Source organism: Carcharodon carcharias, chromosome 25, assembly GCF_017639515.1.
Source record: "Carcharodon carcharias isolate sCarCar2 chromosome 25, sCarCar2.pri, whole genome shotgun sequence".
NCBI classification, from domain to species: domain Eukaryota; kingdom Metazoa; phylum Chordata; class Chondrichthyes; order Lamniformes; family Lamnidae; genus Carcharodon; species Carcharodon carcharias.
In genome coordinates this window covers 10,179,187-10,202,090 of record NC_054491.1, presented here as the reverse complement: position 1 = coordinate 10,202,090, position 22,904 = coordinate 10,179,187, and the positions used below count along the sequence as shown (strand labels likewise).

The 22,904-nt window shown below is 42.2% G+C and overlaps 1 protein-coding gene across 6 annotated transcripts in view; it reads left to right on the top strand.

The window, feature by feature from the left end:
- LOC121269550 overlaps positions 1–22,904 on the top strand; it is a 106,654-nt gene that overhangs the window by 30,932 nt on the left and 52,818 nt on the right. For all 6 annotated transcript variants that reach the window (XR_005941373.1, XM_041174227.1, XM_041174228.1 and 3 more), the window contains 3 exons: positions 6,489–6,608; positions 17,631–17,711; positions 22,323–22,441. Coding sequence is in view for 5 of the 6 variants with exons in the window: in XM_041174227.1 (XP_041030161.1) it covers positions 6,489–6,608; positions 17,631–17,711; positions 22,323–22,441 (320 nt within the window). In the remaining variant the exon portion in view is untranslated. The remainder of the gene's footprint in view (positions 1–6,488; positions 6,609–17,630; positions 17,712–22,322; positions 22,442–22,904) is intronic.

Here is a 22,904-nt window from a genome sequence, read left to right as displayed (position 1 = left end):
TTCAATTTTGCTTGGGCTCCTGAAGGTACACTCGGTCAAATGCTGCCTTGCTGTCAAGGACAGTCACTCTCCCCTTTGGCATTCAGCTCTTTTGTCCATGTTTGGATCAAGGTTGTAATGAGGTCAGAGCTAAATGGCCTTGGTACAACCTAAACTAAGCAAATTATTGCTCGTTGATTGCACTGTTAATGATACCTTCCATCACTTTTCTGATTATGGTTAATTGGCCAGATTGGATTTGTCCTGTTCTGTACAGGACATACCTGGGCAATTTTCCATGTTGTCAGGCAAATGTCAGTGTTGTAGCTGTACTGGAGAAGCTTGGCTAGGGGCATGGTGAGTTCCAGAACTAGTCTTCAGTAATACAGCTGGGATGTTGACAGGGCCCATAGTCTTTGCCATATCCAATACATTCAGCCATTTCTTAATATGATTTGGAGTGAATCACAATGGCAAAAGACTGGCATCTATGATGCTGTGGAGGTCATGAGGCAGCCAAGTCAGATCATTGACTTTACACTTCTGGCTGAAGGTGGTTTGCAAATGCTTCAGCCTTGCCTTTTGCACTGACATACTGGGCTCCCCTATCATTGAGGATGAGGACGTTTGTGGAACCTGCTCCACTGGTTAGTTGTTTAATTGTCGTCTACCACCATTATCTGGATGTGGCAGGACTGTAGAGCTTTGATTTGATCCGTTGGCTGTAGGATCACTATGCTGCTTCTGCTGCTTGTAATGTGCCGGGCACCCTGTTTTTCGGTATGCCTGGTGCTGCTCCTGGCATGCTGTTCTCCACCACTCATAGAACCTGAGTTGGTTCCCTGGCTTGATGGTGGTAATAGAGTTAGGGATATGCCAGGCATGGGGTTACTAATTATGGTTGAATACAATTGTACTGCTTCCAGTGAACCACAGAGCCTCGTAGATGCCAAATTTTGAGCTGCTAGATCTCTCCTGAATCTATCCCATTTAGCATGATGATAGTTCAATTCAACACAATGGACGGTGCCTTCAGTTAAGAAAGGACTTTACCTCCAAAAGTATCTTGGAGTGGTCACTCCTAATACTGTCATATACAGGTGCATCTCTGACAGGTAGATTGCTGGAGACGAGGCCAAGTAGGTTTTCCCCCTCATTGGTTGTTTCAGACGTGCCGGAGGCCCAGACTGGCAGATCTGTCCTTCAGAACTTGGCCAACAAGAGGGGTGTTATGAAGCCACTCTTGGTGATGGAAATTGAAGTCCGCCAGCCAGCATACATTCTGTGCCCTGGCTGCTCTCAGTTCTACTTCCTAGTGATGTTCAAAACGGAGGAGCACTGATTCATCAGGTGAGGGTAGGCGGTAGGTGGTAATTAATAGGAGGTGCCCTTGTCCATGTTTGACCAGATGCCAAGAGGATTCATGGGACCCAGAGTCAATGTTAAAGAGTCCGAAGACCACTTGCTCCCAAATAAATACCATTGCGCTGCCACTTCTGTGCTGCTATTAGGATAGTACATAGCCAGGAATGGTGATGGAGGAGTCTGGGACATTGGCTATGGGGTATGATTCAGTGAGCATGTCTGTGCCAGGCTGTTTGACTGGTCTATGGGACAGCTTTCCCAATTGGCACAAGTCCCCAGATGTTAATGAGGAGTGTCAATTGGGCAGGATGTGCCATTGCCATTTCAAGTGCCTAGGTCAATGCCCAGTGATCTGTCCAGTTTTATACTTCGTCAACGCTTATGTAGCAGTTTGATAGAATTGAGTGGCTTGCTGTACCATTTCAGAGGGTATTGGTGTGCCCAGTAATTTACTTTAACTGCTAGATTTTGTTTCACTTCAAAGCAATGGGATATAAAAGGTTTATTTTGCTATAAGGCAGTGAGTTGGTGTCAGGACCCACACACAACTTTAGTAAGATGAAAAACATGAACTGGAACATAAAATTAGTAACAGTTGAGAACAGTTTTATGTTTTGAAATATGTAACAACCATAAACTGTGGTAATTATTTCGTGTTACCTTGTTTGAATATATTTGCCGTAAGTTTGTTTATTACAAATTAGCATGAAAGATTTCCGAAATTTTCAAGAACAACTTAAACTTACTAGGACTCCTTAAGTGCATTTATTTTGTTTTCTTCGTGAAAAGGCAACCCTTGAGTTGCAACAAAAATTACTTAAAAAGAACAATATTCTTCTTTACTGAAATTGGCACACAGTAAATGAGTCTGCAGCTTTTCTTTAACGTCTTTCATCTAAGGAACTTTTAAAAGCCCATCTTAAAAACTATATCAATTCGTTGCGTCCCCAGGCATTTTGTATAAACGTTTGTTAGAATTTTCTGCAGACGAGGTGTTTGCGGTTTGATGATCTTAATTCTTAATGAACTGCACAAGTTACAAAGTAACCATCTCTTTAAAAAAAATGTTGCGTCAACTTACAACAAAAATTCTGCAGACCTAGCTTGTGTGAGTTGCACACTCATTCTGTGGGCTGCAGTTTTGTGCCTGTAGCCTTCCAGCCCTTCCTCTCAACTTTTTGATCAGTTTTATAGCCCTTGAGCTACTCGGCAGCTCATCGGTGAACTGTGGTTCAAATTGATAAGACCAACTCAACAATGGCCATACTGTCAACAAAATGAGGAAGGGAATATTGATTAGAGCAGAAGTTCTCACCCTGGGCTCCTGGGTCTGCCAAAATAACCAATGTGTTGAATGTGGGCCTTGTGCAAACTACTTTCAAAACCACATTTCTGGTATTGATTTTTAATATTGGATTTTAAGTTCCCACAATTCAAGTAAATAATGTACAAAAATTCAAATTGAAGTGACATTTTCTTTCAGTTAAAAGTTTGCCAGATAAAATTATATTTCACGTTTCCATGTGGTTTGAGCACTGAAAGGAACTTGATTTACACAGTTGACCAATTGTGTAAAGCAGTGCTTCTGTGAGCTTCAGTGCATCACTGGAGCAGAATGATGCTGAAATTTGAATGTGAATGTAGGCGGAGCAGGATGAAGAATTTGGGCCATGAGAAGATCAGAGTGAGTGAATTAACTCCGCCTGCTAGTGAGGTTGGCTGGCCTGCGTCTGGGTTCTGGGACTCTCATTGCTTCTGAGCTGTTTGTTTCAGCTTCAAGGATCAGGGCTCCTGAACGCTTCTCACCTTTTTTTTCTGTTTTTGCTATTTTCTTTTGTCTTCCTTCTTATTTAACTGTCGGTTCTGTCACTTTGTGTCCACAGGCCGCTTTATTTCCCTGTGTTCCAATATGATGATGAATTATTTCCTCATTCACTATACTGTAAATGTAAAGGGACCTCTATGGTTGTCAAAATAAAATAATAACTAAAGTTGGGGAGCCAGGGATGGGAGAGTGCGTGTGATTTAACGTGGAGTTGAGAACCAGCAATTTGCTCAGCCCTAGCGCCCAACCTATTACTTACAGACTTTGAACTGTTAGAAACCCAGACTTAACCTTTGTTCCACAGTTTCACAAATTTGTGCTTTAGCTAATCCAAAACTCTGCTACGTGTATCTTGTCCCATTCGCTCATCATGCCTGTCCTCAATGATTTACATTGGCTCTTGTCCTCCAGCACCTTGTTTAAAATTCTCGTCCTCATATTTGAAACACTTCATGTTCCATCCCGATATTGGTTCGTTCTCCCATCTCTGAGTAGTTGTGCAAAGGGAGCAGAAAAGCACAAGTGGCTAGTGCTGAAGAAGCACAGTACGTGGTGGGTTGTAAAGCTTGTAGAATATGTTGCAGAGAGAAGGAGGGGCAAAGCCATCAAAAGATTTAAACACAAGGACAAGAATTTTAAATTTGAGTGTTGTGGGGACTGGTAGCCAATGTGGGTCAGTGAGAACAGGGTGATGAGTGAGCAGGGTATGATGAATAGGAGGGGAGGCAATGGCATAGTGATGTTGTCACTGGACTAGTAATCCAGGGTGATGCTCTGGGGACCTGGGTTTGAATCCTGCTACAGCATATGGTGGAATTTGAATTGAATAAAAATCTGGAATTAAAAGTCTAATGTCCATGAAACCATTGTCAATTGTTGTAAAAATCCATCTGGTTCACTAATGTCCTTTAGGGAAGGAAATGTTAGCCTGGCTACCTGGTCTGGCCTACATGTGACTCCAGACTCACAGCAATGTGGTTAACTCTTAAATGCCTGCTGAACAAGGACAGTTAGGGATGGGCAATAAATGCTGGCCTAGCCAGCGACGCCCACATTCCATGAATTCAAAAAAACGATGGGCTGTCAACCGGTGATCTGTCCACACCAAAGGATTGCCAAAAATAACCAGAGAATGTGTAGAATGCGGGCCCTGCACAATGCACCTATGCCTCTCCCTCATTCTTTCTTCCTTTCTCTATCTCTCTTATGCATGAATGTTTAAACCCAAGCTTGAGCACCACACCATTCAGCCAACAGTAACTGAGCTTGGGTGCTCACGCAGGCACAAGCCTTGGTCTGCTGCCCATGTCACTTACCCAAGTCTCAGTCTGGTGCCTAATACCAGCAACATATTTTATATTAAGTAAGTAAAAATAATAATAAATACATGTATTTCATTGTTTAAATAATTATTATACAGAGTAAAAGCTTGTATTGTGTCCCAGACAATTGGTAGAATTTTTTGTAACACCACAGAAGGGACCTCAGAGCAAAAGGGTTGAGAACCCCTGGGCTAGAGGACATCCTACTTGTTGTAATCTAGTAACAATTGCATATGCCGAGATATGGAGAAAAGAGGAGAATCCAATTTGGCCATAAGAGCCTCTCTGGAATAATCTACTAAATCACTGTCAAAGCTTGCATTTGGGTTGAAGTGCTGGGGGAATCACTATCCATGCAGTGGTAGTGGAGAGTGAGCGCATGTCTCTGGCAAAGAGGGGTAAAAACGAAAGTCACAAATGGAAAATTGGAGAAACAGTAGCACCATGGAACAACAATGGTGCACAGTTGTACACAAGCTCTTTAGTCTGAAAACAGCCACAAACTTTTGGCAGTTATTATTGACAGCTCAGTGGAGTTTTAAACCATCAGAATCATTGGTTCCTTTGCGGTGAAAAAAAAATAACACATTTGGAAAATAATTTTCAGCATCAAGCACTTCAATTACTCTGAGAGGGAAAAGTTTAAATTTACAAACATTTAATTAATTGGCCCAAAATGCAGTAACTTCAGTGTTTAGCTTACTTACCATTGAGATAATGTAGAGCAGATGCATAAGTTTCACCATTCATCTGTGTCGTGTACTTCAGTTTGATGAGAATCTTTATTGGGATGGAGATTATATTTATAATGTATCTCCACCTACACCCCAGCACTATTCCTCGAAGTGGACACGCAAGTTTACAAAAATGCTAAGTGCAGAGATTCTTGAGTGAAGTTTGAAGTGATGCCAGTTTTTTTTTGTCCCTGGAGGGAAATTTGATGTTCTTGCTTCGTTATTGGAAAGCAGCCGTATGAAGTTAGCTTCCCAAAAATTAAGCTTCCTTGTTTAATTTTCTATTCTTTATTGTAGATGGTTGTTGATGTGTTTTTTAATACTCCTTAAATGCCATTCATAAATCTAGAACCTTGTGTCACGAGTGTAAGCATGCAAAAACGGTGTGTTCCAAAAATGACTTTGGCTTCAAATTTTCAATTCTTTTTATTTTTGGTATGAAATATAATTTTGTATTTCAAGATGACAAAATTAGGAGTTCCTCACAAAGTTTTCCAGGGAAAAACATTTGCTACTCTTATTGAGCACTGCTTAAGGTGAAAGTGTGAGGAATTTCATGATCCCTTGTTGCCAGGAGTTTGAGAATCATACTTATAATGCTGTAATCCTGTCCACCTGCAAGTATAGTTTCCTAAAGGGAGCTAGTGGTTACAGTCATCCATCAGTGGGATGACCGGAAAACTCCTAAATTCCCTTTCATCTGCTTCATCCAATAGGTGTATGCAATAACAGAGGGGACCTGATTCCTAACTTGTGCTTTTGATTACAGATTACTTTAAACATCTGAGGATTTATCTTGGAAAATGCTGCTTGTGTAAAAACAAAGTTTGTTTTGTGGATGTTATTGATCTCGTGGGCCCAATTTTCATGTCATCATAAACAAGTTGACCCTGTGAAGTGATTTAAATGCAGCATTTTTATGCCAACTGTACATCACTTTGGGTTTACAGCATGATCATGATGTATCGTACTTAATAAAAAAGATCATTTAATGTAAAGATTATAAAAAAGTTTTTACATTGGCAAAAAAGAATGTTTATTGTAAAAATGGTATATTATAAAAGACTAGCCTATTGCTTTGTATATGGTGGTATAGAGTTAAATGTCCTCAAAATTTATCTATTTTCAATCTTCTGATCCAACAGCAGTACCATTTGTAAAATAGCAGTTTTTATGAAGGCCAAATAAGAAACGATCAGTCTCTTTATTAGGCCAAATCTGCTTTTCAGTCAGTTTGCTATTGATGATTTTTTTGTGTTACAGATGGAAGAAAGATTGCTAAAATGCAAACTTAAAGAAGCCTCCGAGGCATTGATGGCATCTAATTTTAGAAATGCCCAGGAGAACTATTTGAATGCCCTTAGACTCATTAAAGAAAAAAAAGTAAGTTTTCCTGTTGGAACTTAAAATACCTATTGCTTTAATGTTTTGAAATGTGTCTCACTAAGCCAGTGCAATCTTGCAAACTGAAGAATTTCCAAAGCTGTTGCTTACAATTTGACTTATCTTTTATTACTTGATGGAAAAAATTTGCTGAAAGGGGCTAACTTTATTTAAAACATTTGTCTTCCATTCAGTCACATGCAATTACAAATGACAACAAGAACTTATAAACTTGTACATTTTTTAAGAGACAGAAACAAACTTAACAGATAATGGCACCTGTATTGGGAAACATTTATCATCAGTCTTGAGATGATAAACACACACCCAGCATATTTTAGCTGCTTAAGTAAAGGTAGTTAATGCTGTCTAAGGCTAAATGAGAAGTCTCCATATGTATAAAGTTTGTTGAGAAATGTCATGTGATTCCTGTAAACCTATCCATGTTGCTACTGAATGTGATCTTGCCCCAGGTTTAACAGCCATGGGTTAACATAATACTTTTATATCAATTTCCCTTGAAAAGGCAGCAGATGTTTTCAAGTATTCTACTTTTTGTTGTATTAGAGCCACTAGATCCTAGATTATCAATATATAGGGACAAATTTTGAATCCGTTGTGAATTTTTCTTGCTATGAATTTACAGTGTGCAATCCCAGAAATCAACTTTCTGTTCTATCTATGGTCTATCCTTCAATGAGGCTAAAGTTCAATCCCACTCTCTTCAGTGGCTTGGCTTCTTGGCTTGTACTATGAATCTGTGTGCATATTTCTAACATTTGCAATGTTGAAACTGGCCCTAATTTTGTGGTTTTAGAAAGCAGTCCACTTTATGTATGAAGTCTAGTTTTTCTGTCTAGACTATCACTGCAATCAGGAACCCATGTTTTTTTTCTCAAAAATGACCTGGGTTGATTGCTTCTGAGAATGTTTGCAAGGAAGCAAAGCTTTTTCTGGTAAAAATGATCTGAAATTCATTGGGTGGAATCATCCCAGATTCACATTAAGTGCGGTAGTGGGCCAGTAAAGTGACGTTTTGCCTGCCGGCTGCAATGATGGCTTCCCTTGCCATATCGTCCCAAACCCACCACTTTAATTATGCATTCCCAGGAAACACACCGTTTCCATGATGAATGGGCTCTCAGTCGTCTGCCACGCCATCACCTCGCCGCTTCACCATGTTGAATGCTGTGTTTAAAGTGTAACCGGTGTGTAATGTGTCCAGCCTCACTCCCTGGACATATTGCTGATGCCTGCAACTTGACTGTGCTTGTCATTGCTTCCAGAATGTCATGGCAGGCGTCACAGAGTTCCATCATTCTCTCTGTGTGCTCTCAGCACTTTTTTAAGGTGACGCTGGCCTCCATCTCTTCAGCATCTGTGACCAGTAACACTTTGTTCCTGAAGGGGTCAGGCGCTGAAGGCAGACAAATGATCAGGTATTTCTAAAGTTTTATGACTGTGTCTCTATGATATGACCCTGATCACAGAGCACATGTGAGCTGCCCTTGGCTAGACAGGAGTCAGACATTCTCAGAAGCTATGTGGAGATTTATGGAATGTCCTCACTGCATGTCGTCATCATCCTGCAATCAAGCTACTGTTGGGGCCTCCACGACAGGGGCATTCTCACAGAGGGTATGTGCGCTGCCATAAGCCAGACTGGAGTCAAAAGTTCATAGATGCAATGTGCGCATCCATGGTGCCTCTTCACTGTATGTCGTTGTCATCATCCTCCACAAATCTAGTAGCTATGAGGGCCTCTCAAGCACGCTTGCCTTGTCTGGCCAGTGTGAGGGCCTAATTGCCTTTGAGGACCTCCTCATCCTCATCCCCGTCAATGTCATCCTCATTGAATGAGACCTCCAGCTCCTACATCTCCTCCTCAGTGAGCTCCTCTTCTCGTTGCAGCTCTATGTTGTAAAGGGTGCAGCAGGCAATGGCGATGCACGACACCCTTTGTGGACTACATGCCAGCCCAGGCACTGGAACCTCATTTTCAGCACCTGATGGTTTGTTCCACCAAGTTGTGAGTTGCAGCTTGAGCCTCGTTAAACCTTCGCTCTGCTGCAGCCTGAGGGAGCCGCGCGGGTGTCATTAGCCGCATCCTCTGCAGGTAATCCTTATCCCCCTAGGAGCCAACCTTGCAGCCTCTGTAGACACTGGAAGGCTTGAGGGATCTGTGACTGACAGAATGTAGGAGTCATGGACACTCCCTGAAAACCATGCGCAGAACTGCAGGATACATTTGTGGTGGTCGCACAACAGCTGCTCACTCAGCGAATGGAAGCCCTTGCGGTTGACATAGTTGAACCCTTGTTGCAACAGAGGCCTGAGTGCCATGTGACTGCATCTGGGCAAATCCAAACACTCTTGCATCCTGGCTCTTTTGGCCCCGGGTGAAATGCACAAAGTTGTGTGCCCTCGCCAAGATGGCATCTGTGACCTCATGGATGTGTTTTTGGGTGGAGACTTGTGATATCCCACAGAGGTCACCTGTGGAGCCCTGAAAGGAGCCACTGGCATAAAAATTGAGTGTCGCTGTCACTTTCATGACCACTGGCAGTGGATGCCCTCCATGTCCACATGGTGCCAAATCCTGCAGCAGCTAGCAAATGTGACCGACCAGTTCCTTAGACACGCACAGTCTTAGGTGACACTGGTTGTCGGTCTTCTGCAGGAATGAAAGGCAACATCTATAGAGTCTGGGTCTATTTAGGCGCCGACCAACAATGGCTTGCTGTGACTATTCAGCAGCTTATTCTGAAGGCCCAGCTGCCCCTTTTTCTTGAGAATGCTGCTCCTCCCTCTACACAGCCAGGTGCTTCCGTCGCCCTCTTCCCATAGTCTCCGCTGTCTGTATGCCACAAGGTGTACAGCTGGTTCACCAGGCTCCAGGCCCCTGATGTAGTCCTCCTGCAGGATGAAAGAGAGAGACGCATGGGTTAACTAAGAACGTCTTTTGGTTAAGCCTGAAGGCCCCTTAACTCACCATGGAGAGTGCTAGCCACCACTTGGATGGCCAGATCTTAGTGCTGCCGAAAAACCCAAGCGCCTATGCCCCACTCCACTTGACCAATTGGCAGCAGCCTTGCCCATTGGGCTGGATGCTGTGTGCTCAGCTCAGGCACAGGCATCCTCATAACCCACACTGCAAGGCTGCAATGTTGCTTGAACCATGGGGGCTACTGGCCCAAACCGGGATGATGACATTGCATGGGGCTGTGAGCATCACCACCTGTGACCACTCCATGACCAGCTTTAGCAAGGAGATTGTACAATGTGCCCAGTCGTCCAACTGTTCTGCAGTCCATTAAAATGCTCAATAGTTTGTGCCTGAGGGGTGAAAAGCTCTGGAGCAGTTGGTGGCACTTTGATGCCTCTGCGTTGCTTGAGCGGGCAAGATAAGCTCAAGACCTGACTCCACTTATTTCAATGTGGCTGCATCTGCACTGTCTCAGTTGAATCATCACTTTATTCAAGGTTTCCCTAATATGTGACTGCTTCCCTACGCAACCCCTCCCTCACCCCACCCATGCTTGTGCGCTACCTTCAACTGCAGGGCAGCCCTTGCCCCCACCCCCAAGTTGCCTCAACCGCAAGACATCCTGGCAGTGAGGTTCCTGACATCTGATGGCGGGAACCATGGCCTGCCATTGATGGGCTGAGCAGACGATCGCAAACCAGTTTCATGACATAGTAAAAGTGATTCCTGGCCGCCTTGCCACATTGCCCACTCACACCCAACGCCAGCGGGCTTGGAAATTCCGCCCATTGTCCTCGGCCCAGCCATCTTGAGGTGCTTCATTAGTAACCTTCCTTCCATTATAGGGTCAGAAGTGGGGATGTTTGCTGCTGATTGCACAATGTTCAGCAATATTCATGACTCCTCAGATACTGAAGCAGTCCATGTCCAAATGCAGCAAGACCTAGACAACATCTAGGCTTGGGCTGACAAGTGGCAACTAACATGCATGCCACACAAGTGCCAGGCAATGACCATCTGCAACAAGAGAGAATCTAACTATTGCCTCTTGACATTGTGGTATTACTAGTGCTGAATCACCCATTATCAACACCCTGAGGTTACCATTGACCAGAAAATAAACTGGACTAGCTATACAGATACAGTGGCTACAAGAGCGGGTCAGAGGCTAAGAACCCTGTGGCGAGTGACTCCCCTCCTGACTCCCCAAAGCCTGTCCACCATTTACAAGGGACAAGTCAGGAGTGTGATGGAATACTCTCCACTTACCCTGATGAATGCAGCTCCAGCAACACTGAAGAAGCTCGACACCATCCAAGCCGCTTGATTGGCACCCCATACACAAACATTCATTCCCTCCACCACCGCACAGTGGCAGCAGTGTGTACCATCTACAAGATTGCAGGAACTCACCAAGGCTCCTTACGCAGCACCTTCCAAACCCATGGCCACCCATCTAGAAGGACAAGGGCAGCAGACACATGGGAATGCCAACATTTGGACGTTCCCCTCCAAGCTACTCACCATCCTGACTTGGAAATATATTTTCGTTCCTTCATGTCGCTGGGTCAAAATTCTGGAACCCCCTTCCTAACAGCACTGTGGGTGTACCTAGACCACATCGACTGCAGCGGTCCAAGAAAGCAGCACACCACCACCTTCTCAAGGGCAGTTAGAGATGAGCAATAAATTCTGGCCTAGCCAGCGACACCACATCCCATGGAAGAATAAAAAAAAAAGTTGCTGTTCAGTTTCTTCCTACAGAATCTTAAATTAGACATAAGACATAGGAGCAGAAATTATGCCATTCGGCCCATCGAGTCTGCTCCGCCATTCAATCATGGCTGATAAGTTTCTCAACCCCATTCTCCCGCCTTCTCCCCGTACCAATCAAGAGCCTATCTATCTCGGTCTTAAATACACTCAATGACCTGGCCTCCACAGCCTTCTGTGGCAATGAATTCCATAGATTCACCACTTTCTGGCTAAAGAAGTTTCTCCTCATCTCTGTTCTAAAAGGTCTTTCCTTTACTCTGAGGCTGTGCCCTCGGGTCCTAGTCTCTCCTACTAATGGAAACATCTTCCTCACGTCCTCTATCCAGGCCTTTCAGTATTCTGTAAGTTTCAATCAGATCCCCCCTCATCCTTCTAAACTCCATCGAGTATAGACCCAGAGTCCTCAAACCTTCCTCATATGTTAAGCCTTTCATTCCTGGGATCATTCTCGTGAACCTCCTCTGGACCCTCTCCAGGGCCAGCACATCCTTCCTGAGATACGGGACCCAAAATTGCTCTCAATATTCTAAATGTGGTCTGACCAAAGCCTTATAAAGCCTCAGCAACACATCCCTGCTTTTATATTCTAGTCCTCTTGAAATAAATGCCAACATTGCATTTGCCTTCCTAACTACCGATTCAACCTGCAAGTTAACCTTAAGAGAATCCTGGAATAGGACTCCCAAGTCCCTTTGCACTCCAGATTTCTGAATTCTTTCCCCATTTAGAAAATAGTCTATGCCTCTTCTTCCTACTAAAGTGCATGACCTCACACTTCCCCACGTTGTATTCCATCTGCCACTTCTTTGCCCTGTCTAACCTGTCCTAACCTGTCTAAATCCTTCTGCAACCTCCCCGCCTCCTCAATACTACCTGTCCCTCCACCAATCTTTATATCATCTGCAAACTTAGCCAGAATGCCCTCAGTTCCTTCATTTAGATCATTCATATATAAAGTGAAAAGTTGTGGTCCCAAAGTTGATTTAATTTTAAGTTTGACTACTCGTTTCAATTTTAACTTCAAAAGCCATTTTTAACTTTATTGAAATGAGTTGATCTGTGATATTGCACATAGATAGAGTGTGTGTCATTATGCTTGTGTTGCCAATTCTTTATGGCTGTCTTTCACTCTTGCTGTGCGCTCAAGTGGTTTATAGCCGAATTCCTCTTTGCATTTATCTCTTTTGTCATTCTCCCTGACACCATCTAGGCCCCACTCTAGGCCTCATTTCTGTTCCATTACTGATTTACTCATTTTGTATGTTGTACTTTTTTATAAAGCCCATTTTATGCAAGAAAATGGCAGCCAGCACTTCACAGCTGGACACTGAGACTGGGTGGGGAGAGGCGCCATCCATGCGGCTGAAGAGGAAACTTGGGTTGGAGCTAGGGCTGGTCTGGAGTTGGAAAGAAGAACACAGACAGAAAATATTATTATTCTTAACATCATCCATCTTGGGAGACGGCGAACTGCGCCCAGGGTGTATGCCGCATCTGTATTGAACATCATCTGTTGTAGTTTTAGATACCGATTTGTAAGTGGCAGTCCCTTCTGCATTTGACACAGATGATTAGCATTGGCCCAAGGTTGACTTGTTTTTCTTTCTGACAGGCTCTCTTTTCTTCCTTCTGGTCATTTCTTTTTTCTTCTGCTTTTACCATGCCCCTCCTGACTGCTTGTCTCCAGGCACCCCATTTATCAGCGAGGACTTCCTATGCATCAACTCTGATCCCGGTCAACTTGATGTCTCACTTGCAGACATCCTAGTATTGCAGACATGGACAACCTGTTGGTCTCTTGCCGATATCTAGCTTGCCATAGAGCATATCTTTGGGGATGTGACCATTATCCCTTTGGCTCAGTGGCATCACCGCTGACTTTAGAAGACAGACAAGCTGGAAATCCCTGCATGCTGGTGTACTTCCATATTTGGCACTATGTTTTGCCAGGAGATGACCAGTATTCATCTGAGGCAGCGGAAGAGGAAGCGATTCAGTCACTTCTCTTGGCTTGCATAAGTTATTCATGCCTCTCTACTGTAAAGGAGAGTGCTGAGAACACAAGCCTGGTACACACACACATTTGTATTTTGGTTAGTTTGCTGTTGGCCCACACTTGCTTTCTCAACTTTTACATGACAACTGCAGCCTTGGCAATCTTGTTGCTGATTTCAACATCAAGGGACAGGTTGCTTGTAAATGGTTGATCCAAGGTGTGTTTGAAGCTGTTGGCGACCTTCAGCGTGAAATTCAGTGTTGATGGAAGCTGATGCCTCTACATCCCGGCCCATAAGTTTGATATTCCCGACACTGACTGTTAATTCAAGCTCCTTGCAGGCCCAAGGGAACTGATCTACAAGCTGTTGCAAGTGAACTTCAGTATGGGATGCAATTGCGACATCATCAGCAATTCACCAACTAAGACATTATGCTGTCTTGCTAAGTTGAGCAGCTTGCTATCGATTTTGGCATGCAGGTAGATACCCTCATTTCAGCCACCAAAAATGTGCAATAGCAGCATGGAGAATAATATGCCAAAGACAGTTGCACTAGGATACAGCCCTACTGCTGATCTTGAATGCCTCAGATGAAGCTCCATTGTAACTAACAAAATGCATGTTCTCATGGAAAGAAAAAAATGAAGCCTAGGAGCCTATTTTCAGCAGGAGTTTAAAGAGTTTGTCTCTGCTGACGAGGTCAGATGCCTTGATGAGTTCTATGAAAGCAATGTAGAGCGGCCTGAGCTGTTCGCTTTCTTCTGTAATGGCTGAAGTGAGAAATTCATGTCAGCTTTCGATTTGCCAGCTGTGAAGCCACACTGAGCCTTTTGGTAGATGTATGATGCCAGGATCTGTAACCTGGTCAGAGCAATGCAAGCAAAGACTTTCCCCACAATACTTGACAAGGAGATGCCTCAGTAATTGTTGTAGTCACTGCGCGATCCCCTTTGTTTTTGTTCAAGGTGACTGTTTTTGCATCACGGATATTTAAAGGCACAAATCTTTCCTTCCAGCAGAGACACAAAATTTCATGGAGATGCTGCAGCAGTGCTGGTTTTCCACTTTTGATAATTTCAGGTGGAATGCCATTGTTTCCTGGGTCTTTACTGGGGCAAGACAATTAATGACCTTCAGTGGCCTAGACAATCTTATGAATAGAAGAAAATTTCCTCTGGAGGAATCTGGATTTTGGAAAAATTACAGTTTGGAGGGAGTAGGCAGGCATTAATCTTGATGTTGGCTCTAAGGAGAGCGTAGGTATGAGGCACATGAGTGAGAGAAGAGCAGTCACCCAGGAGTGGAGCAATTGATATGGAGCAAAGTATGAAAGATGTAGGCTCAAGCTAGGGAATAAATTCTGGGCCAGTGAATGGAGCAGTTGGGCAAGATTCACACCTTTTCCTCTTATATGCTGTCCATTGGCAACATCATCCCAGATATGAGATCAATTTCATATTTACTTTGATGACACCCAACTCAATCTCTCCTAAACTTTTCTTAACCCTTCCCCTGTGCGTGTATGTGCACGCATGTGTGAGAGAGACTCCCTGAAGCAGACTGTTTGTTTGTAAACTTATTGTTCTGTTTGATACCAAATTGAACTTTCGATTTCATGTTCTCTTTATTATTCAGATTGTCCACTTCCATTTGCATAATATTTCGAGCCTCCACCACTTCCTGAAATCCTAATCTATGACTTTGTGAACTACAGGCTCGATTAATTCAATGCTCTCTTGGCACGAATCCCATTCACCCTCTATAAACTTCAGCTCATCCAAAACTCTGCTGCCTCTAGTGTATTCTTTGCTAAGCTTTGCTTAGCTGTCACTTCAGTCTTTGCTGACTTACATTGACTCCTGGTCTTTTCATGCCTCCAATTTAAAACTCTAATAAAATCATAACATCATAGAATGGTTACAGCACATCTTAATGTTTAAATCCCTTCATGATCTCAGCTGCCCCAATCCCCTTCCATCTCTAATTTCCTTCAGCCTGACAACCCCGCCCCAACATCCTCCCAAACTCTTTGTTCCTCTTGGATCTGGTCATTGTGCAACCCCCAACATATTTTTCAAAATCTTTGTGTCAGCAATTTAACACTGTATAGAATCTCCTCTTTTGATTTAGCATTCATTTATTTGTAATTTGCCATGGTGAAACACCTTGAGACATTTTCCTACATTAAGTTACATGATGATACAGTTTGTTTTGCATTTGAAGTAAGGGAGAGCAGGAATCTTCTCTGGAGTACTTGGAGCAAGAAGGATATGGGGAGCATCAAACAGAACTCATCTTTGCAGAGATTTTATTCTATTTGCGCACTTGTTCAGATTTGCCAATCTTTGGATTTTTGTTAGGCAAGCGAATCAAAGGTTATAGAACCAAGGCTAGTACTAGGAGTTAAGATGCAGATTTGTGGTGATCTAATTGAATGACAGAATAGATTTGAGAGGCCTTCTGTGGTTTGTATCTTCGGAATTCTGATTGTTGGGGTGAGCTTGGGGGTGGGAGCAACAGAGCTTTTATTGGAAGTCTCAGCGGAAGGCATCACATTAATCGGTTCATCAGTGTAGAGCCTGAGTGGATGGATATCAGCGTCTCATTGGGGAAGCAACAGGATTCCTTCGGAGCAGGTAGATGTTGACAAATCCAGGAGGAGTTAGACAGCGAGCCTTAGGGAGCTCCCAGGCTGAGACATCAAAAGGATGAATCATTACCTAGTGCCGTATAGAAATAAAATTGCCTTATTCCCCCATTCCAAGAGCTTCCAAAGGACCAGTAGAATTGTGAATAATGACTATCTGTAACGTGCTAACTGACAGAATAGGTATGTACTTTCTACAGACCTTGCAGATCTGTAGATTGAGTCATGGAATTCTTTGTGTTTTCTGTAAGTTTCATATCAAAACCTGGATAAACCAACTTTTGCTCCAGCTTAATGACAGTAGACACTGAAGCCATCCTGTTTGGCCAGTACTTATATATCTCTGACCTTGACTTCACTTTGAATTAACAAATCAGGAAGAAAATGCTTAATCCCAGTTCCATCTCCTACATCTTTTCCATTATCGAGGTCACTTCTCCCTTGCAATGTTATCTACTTCAGACCCTCTACTGCTGAGACCCTAGTTTCTGCCTTCATCACTTTGTGCCTCAATTTCTCTTACGCTATCCTAACTTTGCTTCCTGCCTCAACGTTGCAGTCTACATTCTTACATTTTACTAAGTCTTACATTCCTGTCACCCCGTCCAGTGGAAACCTACAAATTAATTTAACTCTTTTTTTTCAAACTTTCAAAGGCTTCCCTGATGTTGCTTTTCCCTTTTCAACTGAATCTGCCCCTGCATGCAATCCGTGCTATCATAGCTTCTGTCTCTTATCCTGGCTTCTCTTTGTTCACCATTCCCTCCAAGTTGTAATTGGTGGTCACTCTATTCAGCCAATACACCCCTTCTCTTGGAGCCCCATATATTTTACCACCTTTTTTTGCTTTCAGAAAGCCTCCTCAAACCCCTTTATTAACCTTTGGTTATCCCCTTGAAGACCTGCACTTTACCCTTTTTCTTCCTGTTCAACATCCGCTGTTTGGAATGTTATAGAAATGCAAGATCATCTTTTTATAGGACTTTGGTGATTTTAATAATATGGATGTCAGTAGAAGAAGAGTACTGAAGTATTGGCCTGAATTAACTATCAGAGATTTGTGCAGATTTTCATGAAAATGATTCTTCATTTTTAACTGTGCTTTGTAGGACAGATTTGGAGAAGTGATAGATGCATTGGGACTTGTGATTATATAGCATAATAATTATCCTTGACTGCTATAACTCGGTGTTTATAGGGACACGTTTTCTGACAAGTATTTTTTCAGTTTGTAATATAATTTACAAGGCCTTTATTAATATTTTGAGTTAATTTTATGCATTGTTTCCCTTTAAATAATGTGTGAGAGAGTGCAAATGGTGTAATTTATAGCATTTGATGTGTTGTGGCCATTACCATCTCTCAGATATACTATTTATTTTTCGAGAATTAAAGAAAATGACCAGGTTGTGATCAGGATGATGTTCTTTAGGAAGTCTCACTTCTGATCCTTCCATATAGCAGTGTGCTGTACCACTTATTTAGCTGAGTGTGTTATGTTTCTGGAACTGTGTATTTGACTGTAGTCTTTGTTTGGTAAACTACTGTACCTAGCAAATATTGAATTCTGGTATACCCTTGGGTAATGGTTAATTGCAGCTGATTTTCTGTTACAGGTGTACAACTTGACTACAATGGAGTACATTCTTATCGAGTATGCCTGTGGATTGTCATTTCTCGGAAACAATTTAATTCAGGTATGTACATTTATTCCATGTTGAAAGTGAGGAAGGTCTCGCCATTAGACTGGTTTTTTAAAACGAAGAAAACAATGTTCTTGATGGCCCAGTGGATAATGGCAATCCCAGTGTAGTATTCAGGGATACAGCTTGGAAGATCCTAGATTCGATTCCTGTATGTTCTATCCATGCATCATTCGCATGTGTCGAGGTTAGGTGGGGGAAAGAATTCAGGTTTGTTGCAATACCATCCAAGGTTAAAAGCCTACTGACAACTCAATGTTTCAGTTCCCACATAGAGAATCATCACTTGGGTATGGTAGCAATCTTTGAGCTAGGAAGAAAATCGGCCTTCCCAAAAAATCCATTTATTGCCCCTGATGCACTGACAAAAATGGACCTGTTCAATGATGACCCTTCCAAAAAAAAAAATCAAGCAACACAGCTATTCTGATGGCTTACAGATTTTAAGCAATCATAGAACATGCAACACAATAGGCCATCCAGCCCAACTGGTCCATACTGGTATTTATGCCCCACACAAGGCTCCTTGCATTCCCCTTCATGTAATCTTATCAGCATAACCATTTATTCCTTGCCCCCTGATGTGTTTATCTAACTTACCCTTAAATGCACCTCCTTGTGGTATTGGAACTCCCTAACAGTACTGTGGCTCTACCAGTGCCACATGAGATGCAGCAGTTCAAGAAGGTGGCTCACCATTATCTTCTCAAGGGCAATTAGGAATGGGCAATAAATGTTGGCCAGCAATGCCCACATCCCGTAAATGATTAAATAAAGAAAAATATTTCTCCTGAATTGCGATTCTTGGCTGATTCACAGATGTCTGCAGGATTTTGGAGGTAAGAAAACTGGAATGGAAATTGGCCTCAGCAAACCTGGGTTTGGGTGGAACAATCAATAGGATTCCTTTTTCTGATCATTTTCCAACTGCAGCTGGAATTGTTTGGGCATATTTAGACTGGGTTTGGTCGGGTCCAGCTGTGCTGTTACGTAATGAAATAGCCTGAGAGGACTCAATGTGGAAACTTACACATGACCAACGTAAATGTAGGTGTTGGATGAGGGGCTGCAGATTGTACACAGTGAGGAAGAGAAAGCCAAGAGTATAAGTTTGAATCTTATGTCTTACATTTATTTTTGAACTGTGAATGTAGATGAACTCCTCCAAAAGAGGGAAAAGCACATGCCTGTGTTCAGTCTGTGATGTGATTTATTATTTCAATAAACTTGTAAGGCATTATGCTGAACAATCATCCCTGTGGTCTTCAATAGGTTAAATAGAGAATCGCTTTAGCAACTGAAAGAAGCATCCAAGATGGATCTATCACAAAAAATGACCTTAAATTCTGCACTATAATGTAAAGTAACAAAATATGCATGTACCATTATTTTATTATGCAATAGTTTTGAGGAAATCATATGCAATGTGCTAGAGCTGAATAATACATTTGTGATCTCCTGTATTTTTAGGTGCCTAAAGGGGTCGGGGAGGAATGTTTCTACCCCCCGCCACAATTGGCTTAGATTTTTAATTTTTTTTAACCTCTTACAGAAGATTATATCATTCTGGGTGGTGTGTCGACCTTGTTAATAGATGGACCCATATGTCTTTTTCTGTTTATCATTTTCACAGATTCATATTGGTCTTTGCTGAGTCTGCTGCTGTCCGCAGAGGCAGTGGTGAAGCACCAAAATTGATTTCAGAGCCCCTGGTTTAGGGATGGGAAGAAATATCAATTCAAGCTCTTGCTTCTAGTTGCTGACTGCTAGAATCGTACCCAAGTTTAAATAGCCTGCTGATGCTCACTGTCAAATCTCACGTAGACAGTGACTACTTGAGCAATGTTGCAGAGGGTGATTGGCACCGATTGTATCACAGCAATATGTCAGTGTCTGCACAAGAGAATAAGAACAGAGAAAATTGGTGAGGAAAAAAAATTCTGCTGAGAACAGTGCTGGGCCCAAGTTACATTTCTGGCTCTTTTGGGGAAGGTAGAAGATTAAGTTATGAGAGCTGATAAAAAGGAACAAGATGAAATTCCATCTGAACTATTTAAAATTCAGTTTGTACTTATTGCAGTTAAATAGCAGCTGGTGTGAAGCTGAAGCAATGTAACTTTGCTTTCTGAAAGTAATTATGAGCCATTTGCCTAAATGCATTTCAGATTATTTCAACCTTGGATTGCATTATTCAACTTAAATTGATGTAAAGATAAAACCTCTTCACTTTAAGACTATAATTGGTTTCTAAATGCTACAATCTGCCCCTAATCGTTATTATAATGTGCAGTAATTTATATCTTATTGCTCTTTATGACCTATCCATAGCTTGCATCACTTCTGTGATTACATTGATTACAACATTTTAGACTACTGAGTAAAAATGAGATTTCTCATACAAAGAATTGTTTATATTGCATTATCCAGAATTGCAAATGATCTCACAACCTTCAAACATTTGAATGTGTCTTTCACTATTGGCAACAAAATTTACTCCGCCAGCTAACTTCACATCAGCTAACTTCAAAGGTGACTTTCTGATAGCAATGAACAATGCTGATTTGTCATACTATCACAGACTCTAACGTTGATTTTGTCAGGCAATTCTAGCAAATCAAGTAATTTGTATTTCAGGAAAAGGTGAAAGGAAAAGTTCCACCTCTTTTGGATCTGAGCTTCAGGTGACATACGTACTGTAATGTCTTATCTCTTGGATCCAAAAGATGACTACTTCAACAATGCAACACTCCCTCAGTACTCCACTGAAGTGTCAGTTTAGATTATGGCTCAAGTCGGGTGTCAGACTTAAACCCACAACTTCTGATTCAGAGGCAAGAATATTACCACTGAACTGTTTACATTTTTACAGAGGGTTACCAGATACTGTCAGAGACTGAAGATTGTTTGATGCGAGAGCAATTACATCGCCACAGTTTTTAAGAATATTTTGTTTCTTTAAATTTAAGAAATTGTAACCAATAAAGGAGCTCAACACATTTTTAAGATTGGAAAATCAAACAGTAACCAGAGGAGTAGTGCAACTGAAATTTTGGTCAACTGAATGAATTGTAGTTCATTAAGATAAAAGCAAAAAACTGCGGACGTTGGAAATCCAAAACAAAAACAGAAATACCTGGAAAAACTCAGCAGGTCTGACAACACCTGCGGAGAGGAACACAGTTAACGTATCGAGTCCGTATGACTCTTCAACAGAACTAAGGAAAAATAGAAAAGAGGTGAAATATAAGCTGGGGTGGGGGGGTATGGAAATACATTTAAATGCAGCAGGCCAAGGACGGACATGTGGTCATGAGAGCAGGGTGGAGTGTTGAAATGGCAAGTGACAGGGAGGTCTGGGTCATGCTTGCGGACAGAACGAAAGTGTTCTGCAAAGCGGTCACCCAGTCTGCGTTTGGCCTCTCCAATGTGGAGGAAACCGCATTGGGAGCAGCGAATGCAGTAGACTAAATTGAGGAAAGTGCAAGTGAAATGCTGCTTCACTTGAAAGGAGTGTTTGGGTCCTTGGACGGTGAGGAGAGGGGAAGTAAAGGGGCAGGTGTTGCACCTTCTGCGGTTGCATGGGAAGGTGCCGTGGGAGGGGGTTGAGGTGTAAGGGGTGATGGAGGAGTGGACCAGGGTGTCATGGAGGGAACGATTCCTGCAGAATGCCGCCGGGAGGGTTGAAGGGAAGAAGTGTTTGGTGGTGGCATTTCAGCATTCCATCCAGCTCTCATGCCCACATGTCCGTCCTTGGCCTGCTGCATTGTTCCAGTGAAACTCATCGCAAACTGGAGGAACAGCACCTCATCTTCCGACTAGGCACTTTACAGCCTTCTGGACTGAATATTGAGTTCAACAATTTTAGATCATGAACTCTCTCCTCCATCCCCACCCCCTTTCCAATCCCCCTTTTTTCCAATAATTTATATAGATTTTTCTTTTCCCACCTATTTCCATTATTTTTAAATGTATTTCCATCCATTGTTTTATCTCTGCCTTTTAGCCTATTACGATCCCTTCCCCCCACCCCACCCCCACTAGGACTATCTGCACCTTTATTATCACATTCCTTAGATAATATCACCAGCTTCAACACCTCTTTGTCCTTTTGTCCATGACATCTTTTGGTTATCTCCACCTATCACTGGCCCTCTATCCAGCTCTACCTGTCCCACCGCCCCCCTTAAACCAGCTTATATTTCACCTCTTTTCTATTTTTCCCTAGTTCTGTTGAAGAGTCATACGGACTCGAAATGTTAACTGTGTTCCTCTCCACAGATGCTGTCAGACCTGCTGAGTTTTTTCCAGGTATTTTTGTTTTTGAATTGTAGTTCATACTTTTTTTGGTAGATGGCTCCTACTATAGTTTTATGTCTCATTTCCATTATTAAGAAAAAGTAAGTCATGAAAAGATCCAGAGTCTGAACCGTTGCATTGTCAGACAGATGGAATTCGTTAATGAATTTACAATATTGGTCAAAAATATATTTAAACTTTTCAAGGGTATTGCAGTTAAAACATAGCTAATCCAGCATTAAAGCATATGGTATGAAGTTGAAGGGGAGACTTGTGCAATTTATTCTCTCAATTTCATTGTCTTCATAGGATATTTTGGAGGCTAAGCAACACTTTATGAAAATTCTTGAGTTCAAGGAGGAAGATTCTAGTCAGTTCAACTGCCTCTCATATTATGGTCTCAGCCGAGTCTACCTCAAATGGAATAGGTAATCCAGCTATAATTATTTTCATTATGAAAATAATAATTTCAGTTAGTGCTTTTAACTTATTCCCTTGTGAAGATATATCTGCCCATGTTAAGCAATAAGCATAACTTTCTTTCGTTTTTTCATATACATGTGGATAATAAATATCCTAATAGGACAAGTTTTTCATTAAAACTTTTCATAACCCTGTAAGAACATAAGAAATAGGAGCAGGAGTAGTCTGGGATTCAGCCCTTCAAGCCCGCTGCGCCATTCAGTGAGATCAAGACTGATCATCTACTTCATCACCATTTGCCTGCACTATCTCCGTATCCCTTGATGTTTTTAACATGCAGAAACCTATCGATCTCCGTCTTGAACATTCTCAATGACTGAGCCTCCACAATCCTCTGGGGCAGAGAATTCCAAAAATTCACCACCCTCTGAGTGAAGACATTCCTCCGCATCTCAGTCCTAAATGACC